The sequence below is a fragment of the Hibiscus syriacus genome, unplaced genomic scaffold, assembly GCF_006381635.1.
Source record: "Hibiscus syriacus cultivar Baekdansim isolate YM2019G1 unplaced genomic scaffold, ASM638163v2 tig00000340_pilon, whole genome shotgun sequence".
NCBI lineage: Eukaryota > Viridiplantae > Streptophyta > Magnoliopsida > Malvales > Malvaceae > Hibiscus > Hibiscus syriacus.
Window position 1 is genome coordinate 13,719,167 of NW_024061783.1, and position 23,934 is coordinate 13,743,100.

At 33.3% G+C, this 23,934-nt stretch overlaps 2 protein-coding genes across 2 annotated transcripts; both read left to right on the top strand.

The window, feature by feature from the left end:
- Nucleotides 1-7,206: 7,206 nt before the first annotated feature.
- Nucleotides 7,207-9,270, top strand: LOC120200138 (WRKY transcription factor 55-like). The gene is made up of 3 exons (XM_039201048.1): nucleotides 7,207-7,556; nucleotides 7,645-7,779; nucleotides 8,736-9,270. Exons 1-3 carry the CDS (start codon nucleotides 7,207-7,209, stop codon nucleotides 9,238-9,240), a joined length of 990 nt encoding a protein of 329 aa, XP_039056979.1. The 3' UTR covers nucleotides 9,241-9,270.
- A 2,860-nt stretch (nucleotides 9,271-12,130) lies between these two features.
- On the top strand, nucleotides 12,131-16,845 carry LOC120198919 (protein Brevis radix-like 2). The gene is made up of 5 exons (XM_039200159.1): nucleotides 12,131-12,441; nucleotides 12,796-13,160; nucleotides 15,112-15,247; nucleotides 15,394-15,782; nucleotides 16,694-16,845. The coding sequence occupies exons 1-5, from the start codon at nucleotides 12,316-12,318 to the stop codon at nucleotides 16,773-16,775; spliced, it is 1,098 nt and encodes a 365-aa protein (XP_039056090.1). The 5' UTR covers nucleotides 12,131-12,315; the 3' UTR covers nucleotides 16,776-16,845.
- The last annotated feature ends 7,089 nt before the right edge of the window (nucleotides 16,846-23,934 follow it).

Sequence of the window (23,934 nt, forward strand, 5' to 3'; positions counted from 1 at the left end):
ACATTTTCAGTCTATATGCAGAGATTTCTATGTAGGGAATTATTTTGCAGGGAATTATTTACAGGGATTACTCCCCATTACGGACGCACATATCAAGACTGCATATGAAGACTGTTCATCTATGTATTTATTTATTTATTTATACACGCATTTACATCTTATCTTTATTTTTAATTTTCTGACTGCCGGAGGTCTTCCACGGAAGCTGCTCTCAACCTGGCGTTGGGGTCAGCCTACTACCCTACCTCCCCCTTACCCCATTTCATATGGGAATCAAGGTTTTATTGTTGTTGTTGTTGTTGTTGTCTCATTTACTTTCTTAACACTCCCCAGCGTCGTTGTCTCTACCCATCTCACACTCTCTCTCTTCTCGACCAGCAAACGCTCGGCGAGCCTCTCACCCTACTCTCTTCTTCGATTTCTCTCCCTCAACACAAATGACAGGCCATCAATCGCAGAGAACTACAAAACCTAAAGCTTTCACGAATACTCTGTTCCCTCTCAACCTTCCTCCCCTCTTGACCGAGATAACTACAAGACTCAAGGCCATCACAGGCCACCTCGTCACGACCCAGATAAGGGGTTGAACCGACCCTCAAACATCTTCACTGAAAACTCCCAACCCTAAACCTAACTCTCTCAACCTCAAAGACCACGAATCCAGCCATAGAAGCCTGTGACATTAAGGTAAGGACCTAACCCTTATCCACCTCTTTTGTTTTGTTTTAGAAATCCCGATAAATGGTAACCAAACTGAAAAAATGACATGCAAAGGGTGCAAACAACTCACCATATACTCACCCAACTCCGGCGGTAGTGGTTTTCTCCTTCAATGGCACTCGAACAGACCAGGTATGCGCTTACTCTCTTCCTTTGGTTTATTTTTGCTTGACAGTGGCTAACGACGATAGGTTTTGATGGGTTTGTTTTAGGCTATTTTGTGTTTTTCGTTGAACCCTCTCAACAATGCTTTTTGTTTAAAATGGAAACGATGTCAAAATGAAAGGAAAGAACTTATGAAAAAAATCATAAAAAATAGCTTTGAAAATCGAATTCTAGCTTTGTATTTTTTTTGTCAAATGAGAACAATTACATTCTTCTTCATGTTACAACCAACCTGCTCACAATGTAATTCCCCTCCCCTTTGTTCGAAAAAATCCCCTGATTAAATTTCTTCATTACTCTCTCTTACTTGCTAGTTTCGAACTGTTGTTGATGATCCCTCCTCTGTTGTTCGTGAATCCCTTTAATTGCCGAGAGCCCCCCTTTTTCATGTTGTAATTTCCTTCTGTAGAAAAAAATGAGCCCCCCCTTTAATTTCCATTTTTGCTTCCTTTTTTATCATTTGATTCCACGTGCTATACCCCACTACATCTTTGAAATATGTTGATTTCCACTGAATCTTGGTAGTGGAGTGATAGGTGCTGCCTTTTTTATTTTTGTCTTTGCATGCATAATTGATGGATACTAATGGGTTTAGGTGAATTTGGCTTTAATGATATTTTTTTATTGATTTGGTGTAGGCTTCACGTGAAATATAGGTAATAGTAGGGTAATGGGTTAGGTTTGGGGATTTGTCTCTGACTTGGAAATTTGCTTCAACTTTCGGTGGATTTGTTGGTGTAGGTTGATAAAAATGGCTTTGATGGTGGCATGATTGGCGTGCGGCACTGGCAGCTGGAACTAGAATGAGTATGGGTCTACAACAAATAAAAATAAACAGTATTAATAGTATTAATAATATAATAATAATTATTATTATATACCGGATAAAACGGGTGTCTATAGACACATTATAAATTTTGGAATATGTGGTTTGGGTTCCAACTATGTAGTGATTCACTTTTGACTATAAGAATTATTGTCACATTAATTACATTCATCATTCTAAATAAATAGATTATAAAATTTATGAAATGTTTGTTTGCTCCATTGTGTTTTCATAATAAAAGTTAATTGCAACATGCATTCCCAAATTATGTCTCTTATTCTAAATTGATCCCTAAACTTCTAAGCATTTTAATTTCATCCCTAAACTATGACTCCTTTTCTAAATTTGTCCCTAAACATTTGAACATACCAAATGCACCTTCAAACTATGACCCTTATTCTAAATTAGTCCCCAGACTTTTGAACATTTCAATAATATCCCCCTAAATCATTCAAAACTTCAAAGTTTAAATTGGAATATTTAAAAGTTTGGGGATTAATATAGAATGGGGTTTATAGTTTGGGATGGATTTGGTATGTTCAAAAGTTTGGGGACTAATTTAAAATGAAAACATAGTTTGAGGATGAAATAATAATGTTCAAAAGTTTAGGGCCTAATTTAAAATGAGGATCATAGTTTACAGACATATTGTGAAATTAACTCTTATAATAAATTAATACATTAATGAGATCGTTGGTTGTATTTAGTAAAATCAATAGCATTCTTGGATTAGGATGGTGCATGCACGCATACCAATTTAAAAATAACTAAGAAAATAACAATATTCGGTTTGACATTGATTTTGAAATCAATTCCTCACACCAACAATCAAAATATTACATCTTATATAACAAATTATGTAAATTACATGATTATTTTAATTGCAACTCAAAAAATTATCGTCAAAATGTTTTCAATTATAATTGAAATTATTATTAATTTTGTAATTTTTTAAAGTAAATATGTAATATTTTAAGTTAAAACTCGTCGTAATGTAATACTCTCAGTTGTAATCGAAATTATCAATCATATAACTTTTTAGATTAGACAAAATAATATAATAAGTTAAAATTCATCATAAATTAACATTTAAATTAGGCCGCGGCACAATATAATTACCTCTATATTTTACCTCGGTAGGAATCATTATTTTAACAAAACAAAAAAAAAAAACACCGAGATCACATAAATTTAACCAAAAATGGCTCTTAGTCAAAACAATAATTTCCCTTTTGAGACTTAGATGAAAGTTCAAATTTATTGGAGAAAATAAATATGAATAAATCATAAGATATAAATGGAATGACAAATGTCTTTTCCATCTTAACTAATGATCATATAAGGCAATATATATTCAAAATAATTCTTAATCATTTGATATTAAATACTCATACCTCTAATATTCTTGTTGCTCGAACTCGAGACTTCAAAGAATAACAACAATTTCTTTACTACTAAGGTCGCTTAGTTCATGCACAATATATACATTCACATAAATATATACGCGAGAATCCGATAAAAAATATGTAAAAATAAAAATCCCTTTGTTTTATTTATCCTTGGCCTGAATGGGAAGGAAATAACTAAGAAAATGAGCACGAAATTATAGTCACAACATTTGGTCTTGACCCAGTCTTTGAATTCAACACATACCAATCGCTTCAACCATTCTATTATCAACGTGTATCATGCGTTTATCATCCATTAACATTTCCCCCAAACAATATATGATGCTAGTATGATTCATTATAAAACTACATAAATCGTATGATCTTGTTATTGTACGCTAAGAACTTATCTTATGTGTTATTTTTTATTATTCATTTATAGCATCACCGAGTACACATTAGATTCAGAAGAGAATCGAACAAATAAAATCCTATACATGCATACTAAATGAAAGTAATTGAAGGAAAACATTCATCATGAAATACACGACTGCGAAATACCATACAATCATAATTACAACACCAAACAAATAAACATTGCAAGATAAATGCTATTACTGAAACATGGATACTATGGCCATTCCACACATCATCTTTAATTGCAGGTTAAAAACAGAAATTGAATTTACCAATATTTCATATTAGTCTTTAATTATTACGAATATTTCATATTAGTCTTTAATTATTACGAATATTTCATATTAGTCTTTAATTATTGACGCGCAAAATTTCAGTTTAATCAGACATCATTTAGGGACCTAATTGAACATACTCATCTAGGGACCGAAACTTAAACAATTCAAAAGTTGCATATGAGCAGATAACATACAATTAATGCTTCCATTATGTAATTCAATATATTAAAGGGTGACAGAACAAATCTCATCTAATTTCGATTTAAGACCAAGTATTAATTAAGGACTCAATTTATGGACCATTTTGAACTTACACAAACATCCTAGGGTTAAACTAAGACTTAGGAACACTTAAGACCTTTAATGAATCAAATTTTACCATTTTTCATTTTGCAAACAACGAAAGGATCGATCCCTTTTCACGGGGATCCATCCTTTGCAAAACATATTAGAGGGATCGATCCTTTAGGGAGGGGATCTATCATTTCCTCAAGGGATCGATCATTTTTTATGAAAAAACACAGAATTTCATATGAACGTGCAAGAAAGGCTACCAAAACACCATACAATTGATCCTAGGGTCTATGAACATACTTAAACCAGTTAGAACATTTCAAATTACATATGTAGCATGCTTCACAACGTCAATTAATATTCTATACAAGAATCAAGCCCTCAAAGTCAAATATTACATATAAAGTCAAACAAACTACAAGTCACCTAGTTATTTTATGCATATTTGGTCATTTCATACAACTTAAAGTCTAACCTGTTATGTACACTTAGTGTCACTTGTCTAAACACTCCAAACATTTAATTAATGCACATAGCATCATTTGATTATTTTAGGTAATAATACACATTCATCCATATATGAACAACAACATCATCTGGCAACAAATCAAACTAGGTTTATTTCTTTCCCAATTAAATTATGCCAATTTGAATTTGAATCAAACTTTAACAGTCTTCAATGTGTGATTTTGAATCTTACCATGATTAGTTGTAATAAGCTTGTAATATTATCATGCATGATTTTTGGTGGTGATTTTAGTATGTGATTCTATAAGGCATATTAAAATGCAATGTATGGAATGAGAATTCTATCATCATTATTGCGGGGATATAATGTTTTTTTATTAGCTTTGGGTAAATATAAGGTAGTATATATTCGAAAGACTCTCAATTATTTGACAATGAACGCTCATACATCTTTGCAGATATCGTGTTCAAACCCAGAACTTCAAGAGATAACAACAGTCCATTAATGCTCATAGTATGTTATGTTTGTACATGTTGAGAAAGTGCATTTAGAAATTATTTATAAAAACGTGCATGATTAAAAACGTAAAAAGTATAAATTTTTATCATTTATAAAATATTTAAAATTCAAGAAAATAATAAATTTTAGAAAAATTATATATAGTAATTTTCTGAAAATTTTATAATTTTTATATAATTCAAAATTTTAGAAAATTAAAAAATATATATTTATAAATTGTAAATATTATTTAAATAAATATAAAATAAAATATTTTTATTTTTATTTTTAATATATAAAATATTAGTTTTTAAAAGTTAGATTTTTTATAATTTTGAAACTTCATATATATTTTTAAATACCTTTTGGATTATTAAAATTGTGTGTTAATACGACTCTTTTATTATGTTTTGCCATGACATCTTTAGTTACTTACACCAATATATTTGGTGGAATAAACTTCAAATATCAATTGGAGTAAAAAAATGTTAGATACTAAAGTAAAAGGAATTTTTTTTTGAATAATTTAGAATTATTATAAGTTAATATTTGTTTAAAAATCTATATAAACAATTGATAACCTGCACACATTCTGCAGACGTAGTTGCTCGAATTTAAGACTTCAAGGGAAAACAACACTTCTTTTAATCACTAAGACCACTTAATAAATTCAAAAAAAAAACCCTAGTTTTGTGTATAAAACTTCAATTATAGTATTAGATTCGTAGCTTAGAAAATTGGCATGTTGTCACCAATAGCATGTTATCACTGATTTGTGTCTTCAGCGATCCTGTGGACCGAATGGGTCAAGATCCTTGACGTAGGAAAAGGGTTCAACCCTCTTACGCCGCAAATGGTCAACGTAAAAAACCTATTCATTTTTAAAAACATATAAGGGCTTTTCTCCCTGAATTTAATTATTTGAATGATTATTTTAATTTTAATTCTTTTTAACTCCTTACGTTCTAAATTTTTAGTCATGATTATTGTTAGATGAAAATCGTTAGTTGACTAACGATTAACATATGTTGTTGATATGCTATTTTCGCATTTATTTAATTATTGATGTATTATGTATCATGTTATTGTTTTGAGTGATATGGCACGTACCACATCATCACAATAGATGATATTGTAAATACCCAAGGACGGAGGAGCTATGATGAAATTATGTGAGGGGGCAAGTTGCTTATATTTGAAATTAACAAGGTTCTAAAAAGTAATTAAATCATAAAAATAAAGGATTGAGCTTAATTTCACTAATTTCATAATTATCATGTCCTAAAAAGTAATTAAACTAAAAAAGTTAGAGGCAAAATTTAATTTTATTTAACTTTAAAACTGATGATGTCTTAAAAATAATTAAAACGGAAAATTTTAGGAGGGTTAGGGCATAATTTTAATGGTTTAAAAACTTTTAAGGGTTTAAAATACAATTAAAACATAAAAGTTGGGATGGGCCATGTCCCCCTTCTGCCCCTACATCACCACTGTACTTATCATATCATCATCTTGGGTGACATAACATATGATACGTCAGTAATTTTAGCAGATGTGATAATTTCATGTCAATAATATGTGTTGATCGTTAGATCGTTAGTCAACTAACGGTTTTCATCTAACATGGACTATTTTGATTTAAAATTAAAATGTTAGAGGTTAAAATGATATGTTAGGAGACAATTTTAATATTATACCCTTTTAAAAAATAGATAAGTAAAGGGAGGAAATTAGTAAGAAAATGGAGAGGTCTTAAGTCCATGGAATCCAGAAGAAGGAAATGTCTCAAAGTTCCCATTCAAGACTCAATTAATGGTCAAAGCTTCAAACCGAAGAAAATTCGTCGATGTTCTTCTGGGTCTTAAAGGTAGTTTCAATGAGGTAAGGTGGAGATGAAGACTCTCCCAATGCCAATGGGCCAAACATGGTAGAAGGGGGCAAATCAGACCTAGACTCGGTCGTTTTCCAAACTTTTTTTTTTCCATTTTAATATACCGTGTAGAAGGTACGTTAAATACTTTGAAAATCTGGCACTCATCGGCAGCAGCTTAGAAACACACCAAAAAAGCAGACAACATTTAAATCCCATATAACAAGCTTAAATCTTCCCCATAAATCATGCTTCACTTCAATCCAAGTGCCAACCAAACCATGGATCCACTACAACAAGCCTTGTCTCTCATCCACCGTGGCTGCAGGTTGGCTAAAGACCTCGAAGCAAGGCTCGGGGATTTGGCTAACCAGCCCGAAACACTTTACAAGTCTTGTGATAATATCGTAAACATGTTTGCCAGTGCCAAGGAAATGTTGAACAATGTTCATCCTCAGCAGCAGACTGATCCCAGTTTGCAGGAATTGTTGAATTATGGTGTCATTACACAAGCAATGGATATGATTCAATCTGGCAGAACCAGCATTAGCATCGGGGAAGAAATCCAGGCCATGGAGGTGTCGGATTCTGGTATAGGTTCTTCATCCTCATCCCAACATTCCCATAGAAGGTTAGAAACTCAATTTCCCAGATTATATATGTACATGTACATGTATGTATGATATTGATTTTGTTGTTCGTTACTTATAATACAACAGCAGGAAACATGATGAAGAGAAATGCAGAATGAGAGTGCCGGCCCCTCAGATGGGGAATACCGACCTTCCTCCGGAGGATAACTATACTTGGAGAAAATATGGGCAGAAAGAAATTCTGGGTTCAAGGTACCCTAGGTAAATCTATCAATTCATTCATTGTTTATGCATTTATGATTCAAATCATGGCATATATATGCATGCATGTTTAAATTCATGTTAGTTACTTGAAGATTCAAAACTTTGATCAAGAACAGGAGGTCGCTTAGAATTTCACCTGGTCTCCCCCTATATAATTTTTTAAAAGATTTGACTGCTTCTTCCTTTCCCAAGAAAATAAAATTAATCAGTTGACTGCTTCTATATATGAATCTTTCAACACTTTATATACTAACATATGTAGAGATAATAAAATGGTGGGTGGATGTTTCATGGTTCACACCTTTAAATGAGTGGCGATGATGATTGGTGACGGATCTAATTTTTTTTTTCAAGATAAAAATATATATATTAATAATATTCGTATCAAAAAAATATATATTAATAATATAAAGTTTTTATGTTAGGCGAGCACAAATAAAATTTCATGGTGCACACAATCAATAAAATAAACAATTAACATAAAAATATATGTCCACCCTGAAGAAAACAGACATCTCCACTGATGATCATACATGATCAATGGCGGAATACAATGGTGGCTAGTAGGAGTCACCCCAACTTTAAAAAATTATAATTTAGGCTTTTAAAATTTTTAAAATATTTAATTTGGCCCCCACAAGATTTTTTAAAATTCATATTAATCTTTAATTTTTTTGAAAATTCTTAATTAAACCCCTCTTATAATTTTTAAATATTCTCATTGAGTCTCTTAAAATTTCAAAAACTTTAGATAGATCCCAATATTTTTGAAAAAAAAATGTAAACTAAATCCTTTAAAATTTTCAAAAAATTTAAATTAAACTTGTGATTTTTTTTAATTTTAAGTTTACCACTCCAAATTTTATCACAAGTTCCAATACTGTAGATACGAAAATAAAATAAGTAAAAAGTGAAAGTCGGTAAAATGATAGACACGAGGGGTTGATTTTCAGGGCATACTACAGGTGCACACACCAAAAGATGTATAACTGCCCCGCAAAGAAGCAAGTGCAGCGACTGGACAACGATTTTTACACATTTGAAGTAACCTACATTGGCCAGCACACGTGCCACATGTCCTCCACCGCCCCCTCCATCGCGCCGCCATCGTCAACCCCTCTGATTCAGGATCCCATGGTTATGGTTTCTCAGCCTACACTACCTCCAACTTCTTCTTCATCAGCAGCTCCTTTAGGAACATGGCTCTCAATGGAGTTCAGTCTGGATTCGGGTTCGAGTTCTGGTGGAAGAGGTGGTGGCGATGCAGGTGCATCGTCGGCAGCCGGTGGTGGCGGAGCTTCCATGGGGAGCCGATACGGAAGGGAAGCTGTTGAGTTTCCAGCAGTGGCGGATATGGCTGATGCAATGTTTAATTCAGGCAGCAGCAGCAGCAATAGCATGGATTTTATTTTTCCACAAATGGATGACAAATGGGAGGCAGGTGACAAGGCAAATTGATGATGAAATGTGCAAACTTAATTAAACAATAGAAACATTGTTGATGACGGCATAATGGCCATCCTTTTCTTGCTCTTAACACCATTTATTTGCTGCTTTTCTTTTTCCCTTTTCTTATATTCTTTTTCTTCCATTTTGTCTCATCAGACAATAATTTACCTCACATAGATTACGGGCTGATTCTGTTCATTTGTGTTTGGTTTTGTACCATTTATCACACTTTGTTGGGTGTGAAAACAAGCTTGTTTTTCTATTTTTTTCTTATGGTTTTCAAGACTTATTAATCCAGACTGACCCAGATCGCACATCTAATTTTGGTGGGCGAGTCTTCCAGCGATTTTCTGCATAGACTCAAACTCGAGACTTACTTAAACGATATCAAATTGCTTACCATTTAAACTAATACATCGGTGAAAACAAGCATTTACTCAATTACTTTTGCCTTCATTTCTAGACGGGAAAAAAATTTGTTGTCTTCTTGGTTCTAAGGTTTTGTCTTGACTAATTCGGACTGACCTGCATCACACACATAGCTTTAGTAAGTAAGTCTCTTAACAATGATTTTCTATATATAAAATAGACTACAACTTAAGACTTTGCTTAAACGATATTAAATCAATGTATGATAATTTGAAAAAACACAATTTTGATTCTTTACATCTCACGTGTACGTCTCATATATATATATATATATATATATATATATATCATTTGAAATATGATAATTTATTGCAATGAGTATCGCTTGCATCGAACGGGTTCAAAATTAGTTGAAATATGAAATTCAAGTTTATTCATAATTAATACAAATTTATTTTATTTGAATCTCTCAAAAAGATTTTAATTTAAAAAAAAAACTCTTAAATGTCATTAAATAAAAGTTACCATATTTTGTAATTTTCCTTAAATCTAATTGTAATTTGTAAATTAGAATATTATAATTATAAGTAAGCTATAATTTGCTCCCTCCTACATAGGACGGGAGTAAAATCAACAGCGGATCTTCGTTAATTATTTATTTTATTAACTATGTTTATTTTAAAGTTTTATTTGTGTTCATCTTATAAAAATGTTTAAGTTATTAATATATATATATATATATATATATGTTCACTCTCAAAAATATTTTTTTGATCTGTCATTAAATGAAAGGCTTAATAAAAAAATAAGTGTCTTCGAAAAACATTTTGGTGTCTAATTTGTTTTTTACCAAAAATATGTGTTTAATGTTTTCTCAGTTATACTTTTAAGTGCCTACCGTTATATTTTTTTAATTTTTAATAATAAAAACATTATTTTTAAAATACCTTAATTTATTATAAACTTTTAATGAAATTATAAAAAAAATTAAAAACTAAAATATCTCATTTCAACCTACGTTATCAAGTGTTGCCGGTCATTTCTGGCTACTATCGTTGCCGGTCATTTTGGGCCACATCGTCGTTGAACACTTGGATTTTGATCGGAATTGTATGGTGGTTCGAATGTGGTGGCGGTGATGTGGCTTAAAGACATCGGGATTGAAACCGACGAACCTTTAAACGTTTCTCTATAATAAACGATAACACTTTACGACGAAAAGCCAATGGAGGTTTAGTTAGGGCTCGACACCGGTGCCAATGAAGGTGGCGGTGACGGACACGGATGACCCACCAATGACCATGGAAAGGGAAAAGGAGAAGGATGACGCAAGCCTGGGTTGTGGTTTTTTTTAATAATTTTTTTAAATAAATTCTTAATATTATCAGAACGTGGCATGTGTCACTTAACAGCCGTTAGAGTCCAGACATCTAAAAATCTTCAATAAAAACGTTAGAAACCTATTTTTAACGAAATTTATTTAAGTACTAAAACATTTTTCGAGATAAAATTTAAGTAATTTTTTTTTGTATTAAGCCTAAATGAAATAATATTCTGATTACGTTAATTTTGGTCTAAAATTGGGAACTTCGTATTTACATTAGCATATTTTGGGAAATATTATTTGAATCCAATAAAAAATCTAATAATATTAACAAAAATATGTATAATTTAAATTTAAATTAATAAAGAAAAAAAGTCTACAGTACCAGTGGTCAAATTGCCCAAATCACAATATCTTCTTTATAAGAAAAGGTTAGACAATGTATTTAGTCACCCAATTATAATTTTGGTTTTATTTTGGCAATCCAATTATTTTTTTAAAATCATCACTAATGTCACGTTTTAGTTTCACTTTGATCACCTACGAGTACAAGATTACTAATGATGTTGATGTGTTACCATAAGGTAAATCCATATCATCATTGAAAAATGAAAAATATTATGTTAGCAATTTTGTTAAAATTTTAATGATAATTGACTAAAATAAAACTATAGTAATAGTTGAGTGATTAAATAAGAAATGTACCCTAAAACAAAGACAAATGAAGAGGAAACATATATTATTTTGGTAAATTACAAATTGAGTAACTGAACTTTACTTTCTCTCTCCTATTTCACTCAATATACTTTATTTTTTTTTTAAATTTTCTCACTAAATTTAATACATTGATTTTTTTTCACTCGGCTGTTAAATAGTTAAAGGAGTTAAAATGAACTGTTATATAGATGCAAAACAACGTTTTTTGATTAAAAAATTATTTTTTTTAAACATTTTTTTAACGATGTTAACTATTTAACGATAGAGAGACCAAAATAAGAGAAAGAGTAAATTTAGTACTGAAATTTGCAATTTACCTTTTTTTTTAATTTCCAACCATAAAACCATGCTCTCTTTCCTCCATTAACGGTCAATTTTTTTGTTTTTGGATTCGTTTATTAATATCCAAAATCATCATAATAATTTTTATTAATTTATTATATGTTAATCTGTCTGGATTCCCTTTGATTCTTCTCTTTCCGTTTACTCTTCCGTTCACACAGTAACAATTCAAGCTGCCGACCCATTCCTTTTGATTCTGAAGAAACCCTTGATTCCCCATAAGCAAGCTTCCTTTTCCTTCACATAGCCATTTTGTATTTGTTTGTCATTTTGGTTGTCGAATTTGATATAGGCTTTTGTTATTTGGGGGGAGGAGACTGAGAGAAGGGAAGATGTTAACGTGTGTAACTTGTTCAAAGCAGCTAACCAACAACAATGGATCTGTTGGTCGTCAACAGGACGAAGATACTTTGGAAACTCCTAGGACTAGGCAAGCCATTAAATCTCTCACTTCTCAGGTAATTTTTTTACTCACTATATACATGTATAAATATGTACAAATTTGCTTACATGCTTTTTGTGTTTGTTTCCCGAGAAAATGCGGAAAAAAGGTGATTATGAATAATTCGTCTTCGATGTTGTCTTTTATTGGAAAATAAGCTGTGAATCTTTTTTATGGGTTTATTGTTGTGCTGGTGTTTGTTTCTTATATCTTTATCGAGTTTGTTTTTCCTTCTAAAATTTTTTAGTTTTCAGAAGAAAAGGGGAAAAGCAAAAATTCCCTGAATTTGTTTTGTTTTCTATCTTTTCTTTCCCCAATAACAAAAAAGGCTTTTAGTGACAGTGGAAATTTCTTTTTATATAATTCTCAGATCAAGGACATTGCATTGAAAGCATCGGGAGCTTATAAAAACTGCAAGCCATGTTCTGGTTCATCAAACCATAACCGGAACTATGTTGACTCTGATGCTGCTTCTGACTCAGCACATTTCCATTGCCCTTACCGAAGAAACGGAAGCCATACACCCCGAAACTGGGGCAAAGAGATGGAATCAAGACTAAAAGGACTTTCCAGTGCAGAAGGTACCCCAACATCAGTTAGTGGCTGTACAGAATCATTAGCGTTTATGGAGGAAGATGAACCTAAGGAATGGGTTGCTCATGTGGAGCCCGGTGTTTTAATCACATTCGTCTCATTGCCTGAAGGAGGGAATGACCTGAAACGAATTCGATTCAGGTACTTTATTTTGTTAATGGTATATATGATATTGAAGGTTATGGTTTGCCCGGATGCGATCACATTTTATGTTTTGAAATGGTAGCCATCATATTTGTGATCTACTCTTTGGTTCAAACGTTTGTATATCAAATATATGCTTTGCAAGTGTTTATATTGTTTTGTTTTGGAGTTGTCTCCTTGAGATTTGGTTGCCATTCTTTGCCCTTTGTTTGATACTGGAGGTTTCTGTTCGTTGGTTTGTGATTGCATGTGGTAAGTATGTTGATTGTGGTAATTGGAGCTGGACGCCTCGACATTATCCTTTGTCACTTCATGTCTGTGTTGCTGTCTCACTAATTTTCATGAGAGGCTTTGTGAGTGAAATCTATATCTCATCATTGAATTGGCCGCTAGACCTGAGTTCTCTCTATGGCTTGAGCCACTTTGCATTATAGCTTTTCTTGCATCGCTAGTGATTATGCAATAATGAGGACAAAATTTTGGTTTCTCATGGTCAAATAAGCTCAATCTATATCTCATCATTGAATAGGTATCCTTTTTGTTCATTTTACAGTTCATGAGCACTAAACTTTTTAAGGTTTGTGCTACCCCTCTCAAAAACACCATCTCCAAGGTTTGAATTTGGGTTCTCTCCCGGTGAGTGCAGTGTTTACCATTGCATCTAACACTTGTTGGTCAACTGGAGCTTTATGATGGTTAAACTATTTGATCTGTATGTGTTTCTTATTCCTTGGATAGTGGGTTGTGAATTGGTATGTCAGTAAGTGGAATGTGTGAGAAGACACTATGGCCAAGTTTATTTGATTGTTGAGTAGTACACTGATTGGTGAACTTTCTGTAACAGTAATACTAAAGGATTAAAGAAATGTCTTCTTCACATGCAATTCCCTTTGTCGTTCAGGGAGTTCACTGGCTACATTTACATTGCCCTGGTGATTGTCATTGAACAAGGCATTTAATAGAATCACAAGAAAATGTCCTTTCCTAGAAGTCATTCCTTGTCAATTAGTAATTGGTTTTTTTATGGGCTAAAAATAAAACCTTTCATGTCTTAACTCCTCAGTACAATCTCACTCAGGAAATACCATTTCCATATTTCGTGTTTCTCATGTAGCAACCCTAAGGGCCTCAGTGTTAAGCACCAATGGCTTTTAATATTGTTTATTCTTTACCATCTCATCATTTTCACGTTATAATATTGACAGAAGACTTTGAACATACATGACTACAAACTCCAGGTTGTTTCCTGACTTATCATCCTGCATAATTTATAGAAATGATGATTTAGATACTTATAAGAAATCTGAAAGGGAAAAAAGTCGGACTAATTTTCCGTTCCTCTACTTCTTATTTTAATTTTATCCTCGTATTTAACTTTGAGATAATGTTATCTCTTGCCTTTTCACCGAGAAAATATTGGCTATACTGGACTGAAGGTCATTACCTCCAATGTATGGAAGGATATGATTCCAAATCTGCAATGGTTCCTTGCTTTTTTTTAAGAACCCACCTTTTATCTGCATATTTGGCTGAAAAATTGATGGGATATTTTGTTTGATAATTACTGTATAAAACTATTTTTGGACAGTATTGCACAAAGAGCATTATCAACTGATGTTTAAGTTTGAAACATAGGACCAAGATAAAAACATTTTGAAACTTAAACTTCTATGACTCTGCAACTTAATTAATCGGTTCCTCTTGATAACATTTTGAAATCAACTGATGTTCTTGATTATCTTGTTAATGGACTCAACTGAAATTAGCGAGGCACTAAGCTGCTGTAGATCCGTTGAATAACCAATTGTCTATTCTTTTCTGCACACTTGCCATTTCGAGGATTTTTAAACTTCAAGCACTGCAATTATCAGCTTTTGCTCTTTTTTCATTCTATGGTTTCTTGTTGATTGCTTGGAGTGCTAATCTATCCTTTTGTTAATTTAATCAGTCGTGAAATGTTTAATAAATGGCAAGCTCAAAGGTGGTGGTCAGAGAACTATGACAAGATCATGGAATTATACAATGTTCAACACTTCAACCATCAAGCAGTCCCACTTTCAACTCCCTCAAGATCTGAAGACAAAGTAAGCTTCTTCCATCCAATTTATTTTTTCAACTTATTTATTGTCTTTAGCATCAGTTGGGGGAAGTCCTAGTTCTTATATTTTTAAAATTCAATAAGCTTTCTAAGCCTTCTCGTATTCCAATTAGTTTTGTCCACCCCTTACAGGGATCAAGAGTTGAATCAGCAAAGGAAGGTCCTTTGACTCCACCCCTGGAAAAAGAACAGCCGCACAACTTTGTGCGGCCAACAGGAATGGGCTACTCTCCATCGGATTCCCTAGATCATCGCCCAGTGCAATCCCGTCAATATTATGACTCCGCTGCACTTGCTTCAACACCGAAACTCTCCAGCATTAGTGGTGCCAAGACTGAGACATCATCTGTAGATGGCTCTGTAAGGAGTAGCTCGTCAAGAGAAAATTATTCTAGAGAGCCCTCCATTAGTAATACCAGTGACATAGAAACCGAATGGGTTGAGCAGGATGAACCAGGGGTTTACCTCACTATTAGAGCACTTCCAGGTGGCTCTCGTGAGCTTAGACGTGTCCGCTTCAGGTACGTATTTTGTTTGGTATACAAAATAGATGGAATAAAGGTCAAAACTGTTCAAATAGTATTATAAAATAAAACTCTAAGAGAAGCCATATTCTTCATTCCAGATGCGGGAATCGATGGAATAAAAACCCAAACCCTTTTTATTTTGGTCCTATGTTTTCTTGCTGATTATTACCAACCGGCCATTCCGTCCTTCATTGCTCTAGAGTTGCCTTTAAATCATTTGGGATAGGCTCTATTAATGGTAGCCTTAAACTCTAAAGTCGAGATTTGAAGTCAAATCCTTATTTGCTAAAGAAAATTGCTGAAAGGTTTGAGATTCTAAGTCTCTGACTAGTAGATGTAAATGCTTATGAATTCGTTGTTTATCACTGCCATGTTTTCTTTGAGTTGGTCATCTTTCAAATAAAATGAGAGTTGCCCTTTGCAAACTTTGAATAAACAGCTTAAAACTAAAATGTATAATAGACCTCTTTGGATTCAGCTAGCTCTTTGCTTATTTTTCTCCATGATTAAACTCTGAGTGGAGGGTTTTGTATTTTATTTCTTAGATGAAGTATGGTGGGACAGATTGATATCATAATTAGCATTTTTGAGTTAAGTAATCCCTAGTGAAGTAAGGGAACTATGTCGATGGAAGCAGACAATTCAATGGTCCTATAAGATTGATTAATTTGGTTCCAGTGTAGTTCATATGATCCAAAAACCTAGGCCATATAATTGCTAGCTTGAGTTGGTAACTGGTCCTCTCACCTCCATGACCCTGGTTATCCTGCTGTGAATTTACGGGACGTTTTTCCGCTCCCCCATGGCCCCAACTGCAAACTATAGAAGGGAGCTTAATATGAAAGTGTTAGTAGTAACAAAAAACCATAGTTTGTTTCTTGATATGTATGAATGATTCATTGCAGCCGAGAAAGGTTTGGAGAAATGCAGGCAAGGATGTGGTGGGAAGAAAATCGAGGCAGGATACAACAACAATACTTACTGTGAGATTTAGCAAATCAGTGGCATAGTGACAATTTATCTCCTTTTAATTTAACCCACAGTTTTTACTGTTTAGGCACAACTAATCACAGAGCTTTTGTTTTTGTTTTTACATGATCAAACTATGCTCATTGTGACATTTACCATGAAATCAATGATGGGATGGTGTCAATTTGTCTCCTTCTAACCGATGGTTGTTTAGCAAATCAATAATTGGTCTTCTTTGTCTGTTCAAATTCAATAATGTATGAGATTATCTATTTCGATCCAAAAGTTTTTTGATTTTATTTGTCTCATTGGTAAAGGAAGTGTTATTCTTCCTTGAGGTATTGAGTTTGAATAGCTACGTCTGTAGAGTGTGTATGCGTCGATTGTTAATTTACTAAAAAATCTGAAAAAAAATACTATCTTATAAACACCTAATATTACTAAAAAGTTTCTATTTCTTCACTAAATTATTGTATTTCATCTTCATAATCAGTATTGTATTAATGAAAGTTGGTATGTGAAAAATATTTGATAAATGTATATAAAATATAAATATCTTTTAAATTAGATTAAATAAATTTCAAATGAAAAAATTATCAACAAGTTTCACAAATACAATCTCTCATAATAAAGAAGGAAAAAGGTCATCCAAAAGGAGAAAATCCCGCAATCTAAGCTATTACTTGAGATTATTTATTAATGAAATTAAAGCAGACGTAACATTACAATGATAAAGATAATCGGAAACAATCGCACAAATCAACTGATTTCGGTGGTAAAGGAATTATTATTCTTTGAAGTCTCGGGTGAACAAAGTATCATGAATGTCAATAGTGTGAACATTCAGTGTCAAATGGCTCAAAATTATCTTTGAACAAATACTATTTAATATTTACCCCAAAATAATCGGAAACAACCTAATATTATTTATGGGTTTTTATATGATATTTTTATGTTACAAGTTAATTCTTCCCCTTAACACAAATAATTTATATAAAAAAACTGCTCACATTAGTATTTGATTTTTTTTTATCTGAGGTCTGCATTTCCTTGAATTTCTTTTATATATTCTTGTTCAACCAACGTACTTTGATCGATTATAAATAATAATCAGGGACAGACATGTGATTTTATGTTACGGGACGAATTTATAAAATTTTAGAAGTGAGCAGACTTATAAAATTTTAGGGGGATGAAAACAAATTATCAATAGAAAATACACAAAAAAATCTTAAATATAAAAGAATTTAAAAATTTCGGGGGACTACTGCCCTTACCCGTCCTCTCTATCCATATCTGGTGATAATATTCAAATGATTTAGAGGTCTACACCCAAATGAAGCTAACATACCATACTTTAAACTGAAAGTAGAATATTGAAATTATGGATGTTAGAGATGCTATTCACAAATGCCAAAAGTTGGTTACTCAACTTTTATATATGGATAATGTTACTCTTATCCTATCACAATTCTTATGGTAATGGTTTCACAATTTATAATATGAATGAAACTTGGTTCTCAAGGAAATTTTTATTATACACAACTACAAGCATCAATAACTTGAAATTTGGAAGAAAAATGATCCATGATGTTCTAAAGGCTTCTTGTAGATAGGTAATAGACATGGCCATGGTAAGTTCTTGTTGTAGAATATATAGAAGCTTCTTACAAACAAATTACAATGTCCATTGAATCAATTCTCTGAGCATAGTTCAATATCGTGCTTCAGAGTTTAGTTTAGACATTACATACAACAGTGGGCAGTATTGGATCATAAAGGAGGGTCCTTGGCTATGGCGAGGCTCGTATCTTGGAAGCTTGCAGTAACATCAAATCCTGACATGAAGTCATCCCCAAAGAGCACAGCACCAACTGCCAGTGCTACATCTCCTACTCCCATTGCAAAACCAGGTCTTGGCCCTAATCCAATACTTGATGGCATGATGATATACGTCTCTGTTTTGATGAAGAAAGTGGGGATTTAACCGACGTTAGAGGGTGGAGGTGGCGGTGGAGGAGTGGTAGTCCTAAGTGTCGGGCAATGGTTGTGTCCAGAAGCTGGTGGACTATAATTGTTTGTGGGATATGGTAGCGGATGTTTATATGGGAATGAGATGTTCAGTTGAGATTGATCATGAGGCCTTGTTGCCTCTGTTGTTGGATAACTGCTTTCAGTAAACTAAGGAATATCAGCTCTATGGTCCATGAGAACAAGTCCTCCATCATTACCTGCATAACCATATATATAATCCCAGCCCCAAAAAGGTTAATAAGAACATTAAGAACTAAGGTCAACATCAATCTCAAATGTCAAAAAAAAAAAAACAATTTATGTGAAAAATACTTGAGAAAGAATCAAGATTTTGTCTCCTCCGAGACACGAATTGAGATGTCAACAAATCCTTGAGGTTTGATGGAGTTTCCTTTGCGCAACTGGTAGTTCCCTACTTGTTCACTTGAAAAGGAGGAGGTGGAACTGTTGTTATATTTGGCCAGAATTTTTTTCAAGGCAACACTTGCAGTACCTTGAAGTCTTTCTCTCAGAAAAATGGGCTCTCTGATGTACACTTCAACATGAAGAACAATGTCCTGAACATCAGAGTCATCAACCAAAGCTGCAAACTTGGTTTTCTATACCGGGTTTGAGCTCCCGGAATCACCAATCTTTCTGCAATATTGTAACATCCTCAATACCGGGTTAGTGACTAAATTGTAAAACTTTAGAAGTTTATGACCAAAGTAGAATAATTGAATATTTCAAGGACTTATTTAGGAAATGTTGTGTAGGATCAAATTATAAAGAATAAGGAATTGAATGACAGAAATAGTAATTGGCAAGGAATAAATAAATTTGTTATGGTTATATATAATCCACGTGGATGGAAAGGAGAAAAGATCAACATTCCAGAGTTCTCTTCTTCTCATTTCTTCTTTGTGCGTGAAGACCCCAAAACAAAGGTGAGTTTCATGGTTAGTTAATTTCTTATTGAATTTAAGGTTGGTTTATGATCATTAGATGATAATTAAGCTTAAGGAAAGCTTAAGTTATCTTAAAATCAAAATATGATGGAGTTAAGAGAGATTAAACATCAGGAGTTCTTGAATGAAATTTTGGAATAGAGTTCATAATTAGAATTGGAAGTTAAATTTGACTTGTCATCAACCTAATTAAGGAGTATGAAGTGTTAGAATTGGATTTAGAACATGCTGAAATTTGAGTATGATTCTTGAATTCTATGTAGAGGATTTGATTTTGAAGTTAAGAATGTATTGAATGAGTAGAAAGTGAGTTAAACATGTGTAGGTGAGTTAAGTATTTGAAAGGGGATGAAATATTAAGAAATTGAGCTAGAATGAAGAGATTTATTTTCTTAAAATGTGATTTTTGGGCTAGGGGTATCGATACCCACTCAATAGGTATTGATACTTCAAGGGTTAAATTTAGGAAGAAATTCAAGGGGTATTGATACCTTGAAGAACAATATCGATACCCAGGGTTATCGATACCTTAAGGAATGTATTGATACCATCTTGAATGAAAATTTATAGAATGCAATAAGGGTATCGATACCTAGGCATGGTATCGATACCTACTTTAGATAAGAAATGTAATTTGCCTTTCCTTTAGTCTAAGAAATGAAATATTAGAGTATATCAATTAGAATACTGATATGGATCAATGTATAATTATGTAGATATTGTACGTAACTCTGTTCCAGAACAATCAAAGAATTAGAAACGGTCAAAAAAGATATAAAGTGCTAGTATTGATTCGAATCAAGTGTGGTTGAGGTGAGTGCATTCTATAGATACAATTCAATAGAAATAAGACTTGTGATAAGTCTATTTCCTAGATTTAATTTTATGGATTCCTTTTCATATACATGCATATGTTGTGGTTATAATAAGTATTTGCATACCTTTTAAATATTTTAATATAATATATTATGAATGTATGCAATTATAAGAGAACAAATACATGTATGAGTAATAAGCAAAGTGATCATATGTGTTCATGTGAAGTGAATGGTACGTTTATATGAAAAGTAATAAAAGAGATACGAAAATGGGAAATGTATTCATAATTAAGCCCATGCTATATGATATGAGAGATGTAGGTATAATTGGCATGCCAAGAGTCGAGGGATTATCAGTGGTCCTTCGGGATATAGTGGTCCTTCGGGACAAGTTTTCAGTGCCCCTAGTGGGAATTTATTCGAGCTATGGCGACAACATTCGTGCACAACCACAGTGTACTCACGTACCTCTTGTTCTCAATAATGTACATGGGCATCCAAAGATAAATTGAATGAATACTCTTATGAGAAGTTAAAAATTCATTTGTGTATATTATAATTATATATGTCATAGTTTAGTGGATAAATGTACATTGCAATGTCATGATAGATTGATAGTAATGCATGTTCATGAATCTATTGTTATACGTTCATTTTATGCCTCACTAAGTCTGTGACTTAGCGTGTAAGTGGTTTACACGTAGGTACCAAGAAACAAGAAGATCAGAATTAGGAGTTGCAAGGACATCATACCTTACTAGAAGATCATATCAGAAGTAATTGGCAAAGTATGCATTTTGTTGTATTTAGTGTATTGGCATGTAAACAGTTTGTGAATTACAAATGCTCTGATCGATTTTGTATTATTCTGGTTAAAGTTGTGTAAAGTAACAACTTTTATTTTAATGAAAGTTTCAAATTTCTATGATTTTCTTTAAGAGTCAAAGTTTGAAAAGTCAAATGTGACACCTTATATTCGTATCCGGATTGGTTACGAGTTGGGGGTGTAATATTTAATGGTATCAGAGCCATGTTTTAGACGATTCTAGGCATAAACCGGAGTTTAAAGTGTCTTTAAATGTGTACATGTCAACGTATAAGTAAGAACTTCTGATCTGATAGAATATTAAGTATGTTGTTTTGGTAATAGAATGACATGGTTATGTCTTAATAGATGTTCGGACATGATAGTTCTAGAAGTGAAGCGGGAGACGATAAGCCCGCTGAGAGCAGTAATTCACTTACTCTGGCTAGGCAAGGTGATGAGCAGGCACCTTCTAGAGTGCCTGTGAGTAATCAAAACATGTTCTTTAGGACATTGGATGCTGTATTGGTACTTCAACTCTGAGAATGAATGTTGCGAAGGAGTTGAAGGGTTTAAGAGCTCAAGAGTTTAGAGGTGAAGCCGAAGAAGGTCATGTTGCTGTGGACCTTTTACTCAATGATGTGAAAATCATGCTTGAGGGACTTCATTGTTCCGATGCTAAGAAGCTGGATGGAGTAGTCTCCTTGCTCTGAGGGCAAACGAGAATTTGGTGGACCAACGTTACATTGAGGATGTCTGGTGATCAAGTAACTTGGTCCTTATTCTTAGAGGAATTCAACCATAAATACTTAGGAGATAAGTTCATCCGACAGATAAAGCAAGAGTTCATGAATCTGAAGCAATGGAATCACACTGTATATGAATACGAGTGTGAGTTCAACAAGTTGAGCCATTTTGATGCCGAGCTTATTCCTACAGAGAATGATGTTTGTGACTGGTTTGTGAAAGATCTACGTCCAAGACTGAAAGAAATGTTGATTGTGTTGAATATGTATTCATTTTAAGAGGTGGTAAACCGTGCCAAATCTCTAGAAATGGTTCAGAATGAGAGGTTTGGAGATCCAAGAGCTCAGACATCAAAAAGAACGGGTTCTTCTTTGAGTTTTGCACCCTCAAAAAGGGGTAGATATGCTAGTTCTCGACCCTAAGCTAGATCATAGTAAGTGGCATCATCTTCTAGAGGATTTAATCCGATGAGAGACAGACAAACTCAGTCAGTAGGATCTGAAGCTGGGAGATCTAACCAGTGCCAAGTCAGACAATGTCCATATTGTGGAAGAAATCATTCAAGGATATGCAGAATGATTTCTGGATCCTGTTTTAAATGTGGGGACACCAGACATTTTATTCGAGATTGTCTCATGATAACCAGTAAATATGTGTAGCCAAAGAGGTCTGCTTCTATGACTCAGAGGGAAAGAGGTAGAGGTAGAGGAAGAAGTTAGTCAGAGTCCTCTACTCAACAAGACCAATGAGGATCGAGATGACCCAGAGATAATAGCAGGTATCTTTTAATTGTACGACAATAATGTTTTCTTCTTGATTGATTTGGGGTCTATTTATTCTTATATTAGCAGTAAGTAAGTAAAGAAATTGAATATTTAGTTAGAAGCTACTAGCAGTGAGGTGATAGTAACGAATCCATTAGGGCACAGTGCTTGGGTAAATATAGTGTGTCAAGGGTGTCCCATACAGATTCAGGGAATTGAATTCCCTGCTAATCTGATGGAATTATCCTTCGATGAATTTGAAGTGATATTGGGAATGGATTGGTTATATCGTTACTATGCTAATATTGATTATAGATTGAAAAGGGTCACGTTGAGAAATTTAGAATGTGTAGAAATTATTGTTTTTAATGAATGATGGAATCCTTTGGCAAATGTGATGTCAGTGATGACGGTAAAGAAGTTACTGCTACAGGGATGTCAAGGGTTCATCGCTAATATGCTGGATGTTAGAACCAAGGAGAAGGGGATTGAAGAAATTCTCGTAGTTAGAGAGTTCCCTGATGTATTCCCTGCAGAATTACCAGGTTTACCTTCAGATAGAGAGGTGAAATTTCAAATTGAGATAATGTCGGGAATAATGCCAATCGCAATGGCATCATACAGATTGGCCCCAAAAGAATTGCAGGAATTAAAGACTCAATTACAAGAATTACTGGACAAAGAGTTTATTAGACCAAGTGTATCGCCCTGAGGAGATCCAGTTCTATTCGTTAAGAAGAATGATGGTTTAATACGTCTCTACATTGATTATAGGCAGCTCAACAAAGTGATCATCAAGAACAAGTATCCCCTCCCCCGAATTAACGATTTGTTTGATCAGTTAAAAGGAGCTTCAGTGTTCTCGAAGATTGACTTACGTTCTCATTACCATCAATTGAAGATTCAAGAGAAAGATATTACGAAGACAGCTTTTCGAACAAGTTATGGACATTATGAATTTATCGTGACATCATTCGGAGTAACCAATGCATTTTCTGCTTTCATGGATCTTATGAACATAATATTTCAACCATACTTGGACCAATTCATAGTGGTATTCAT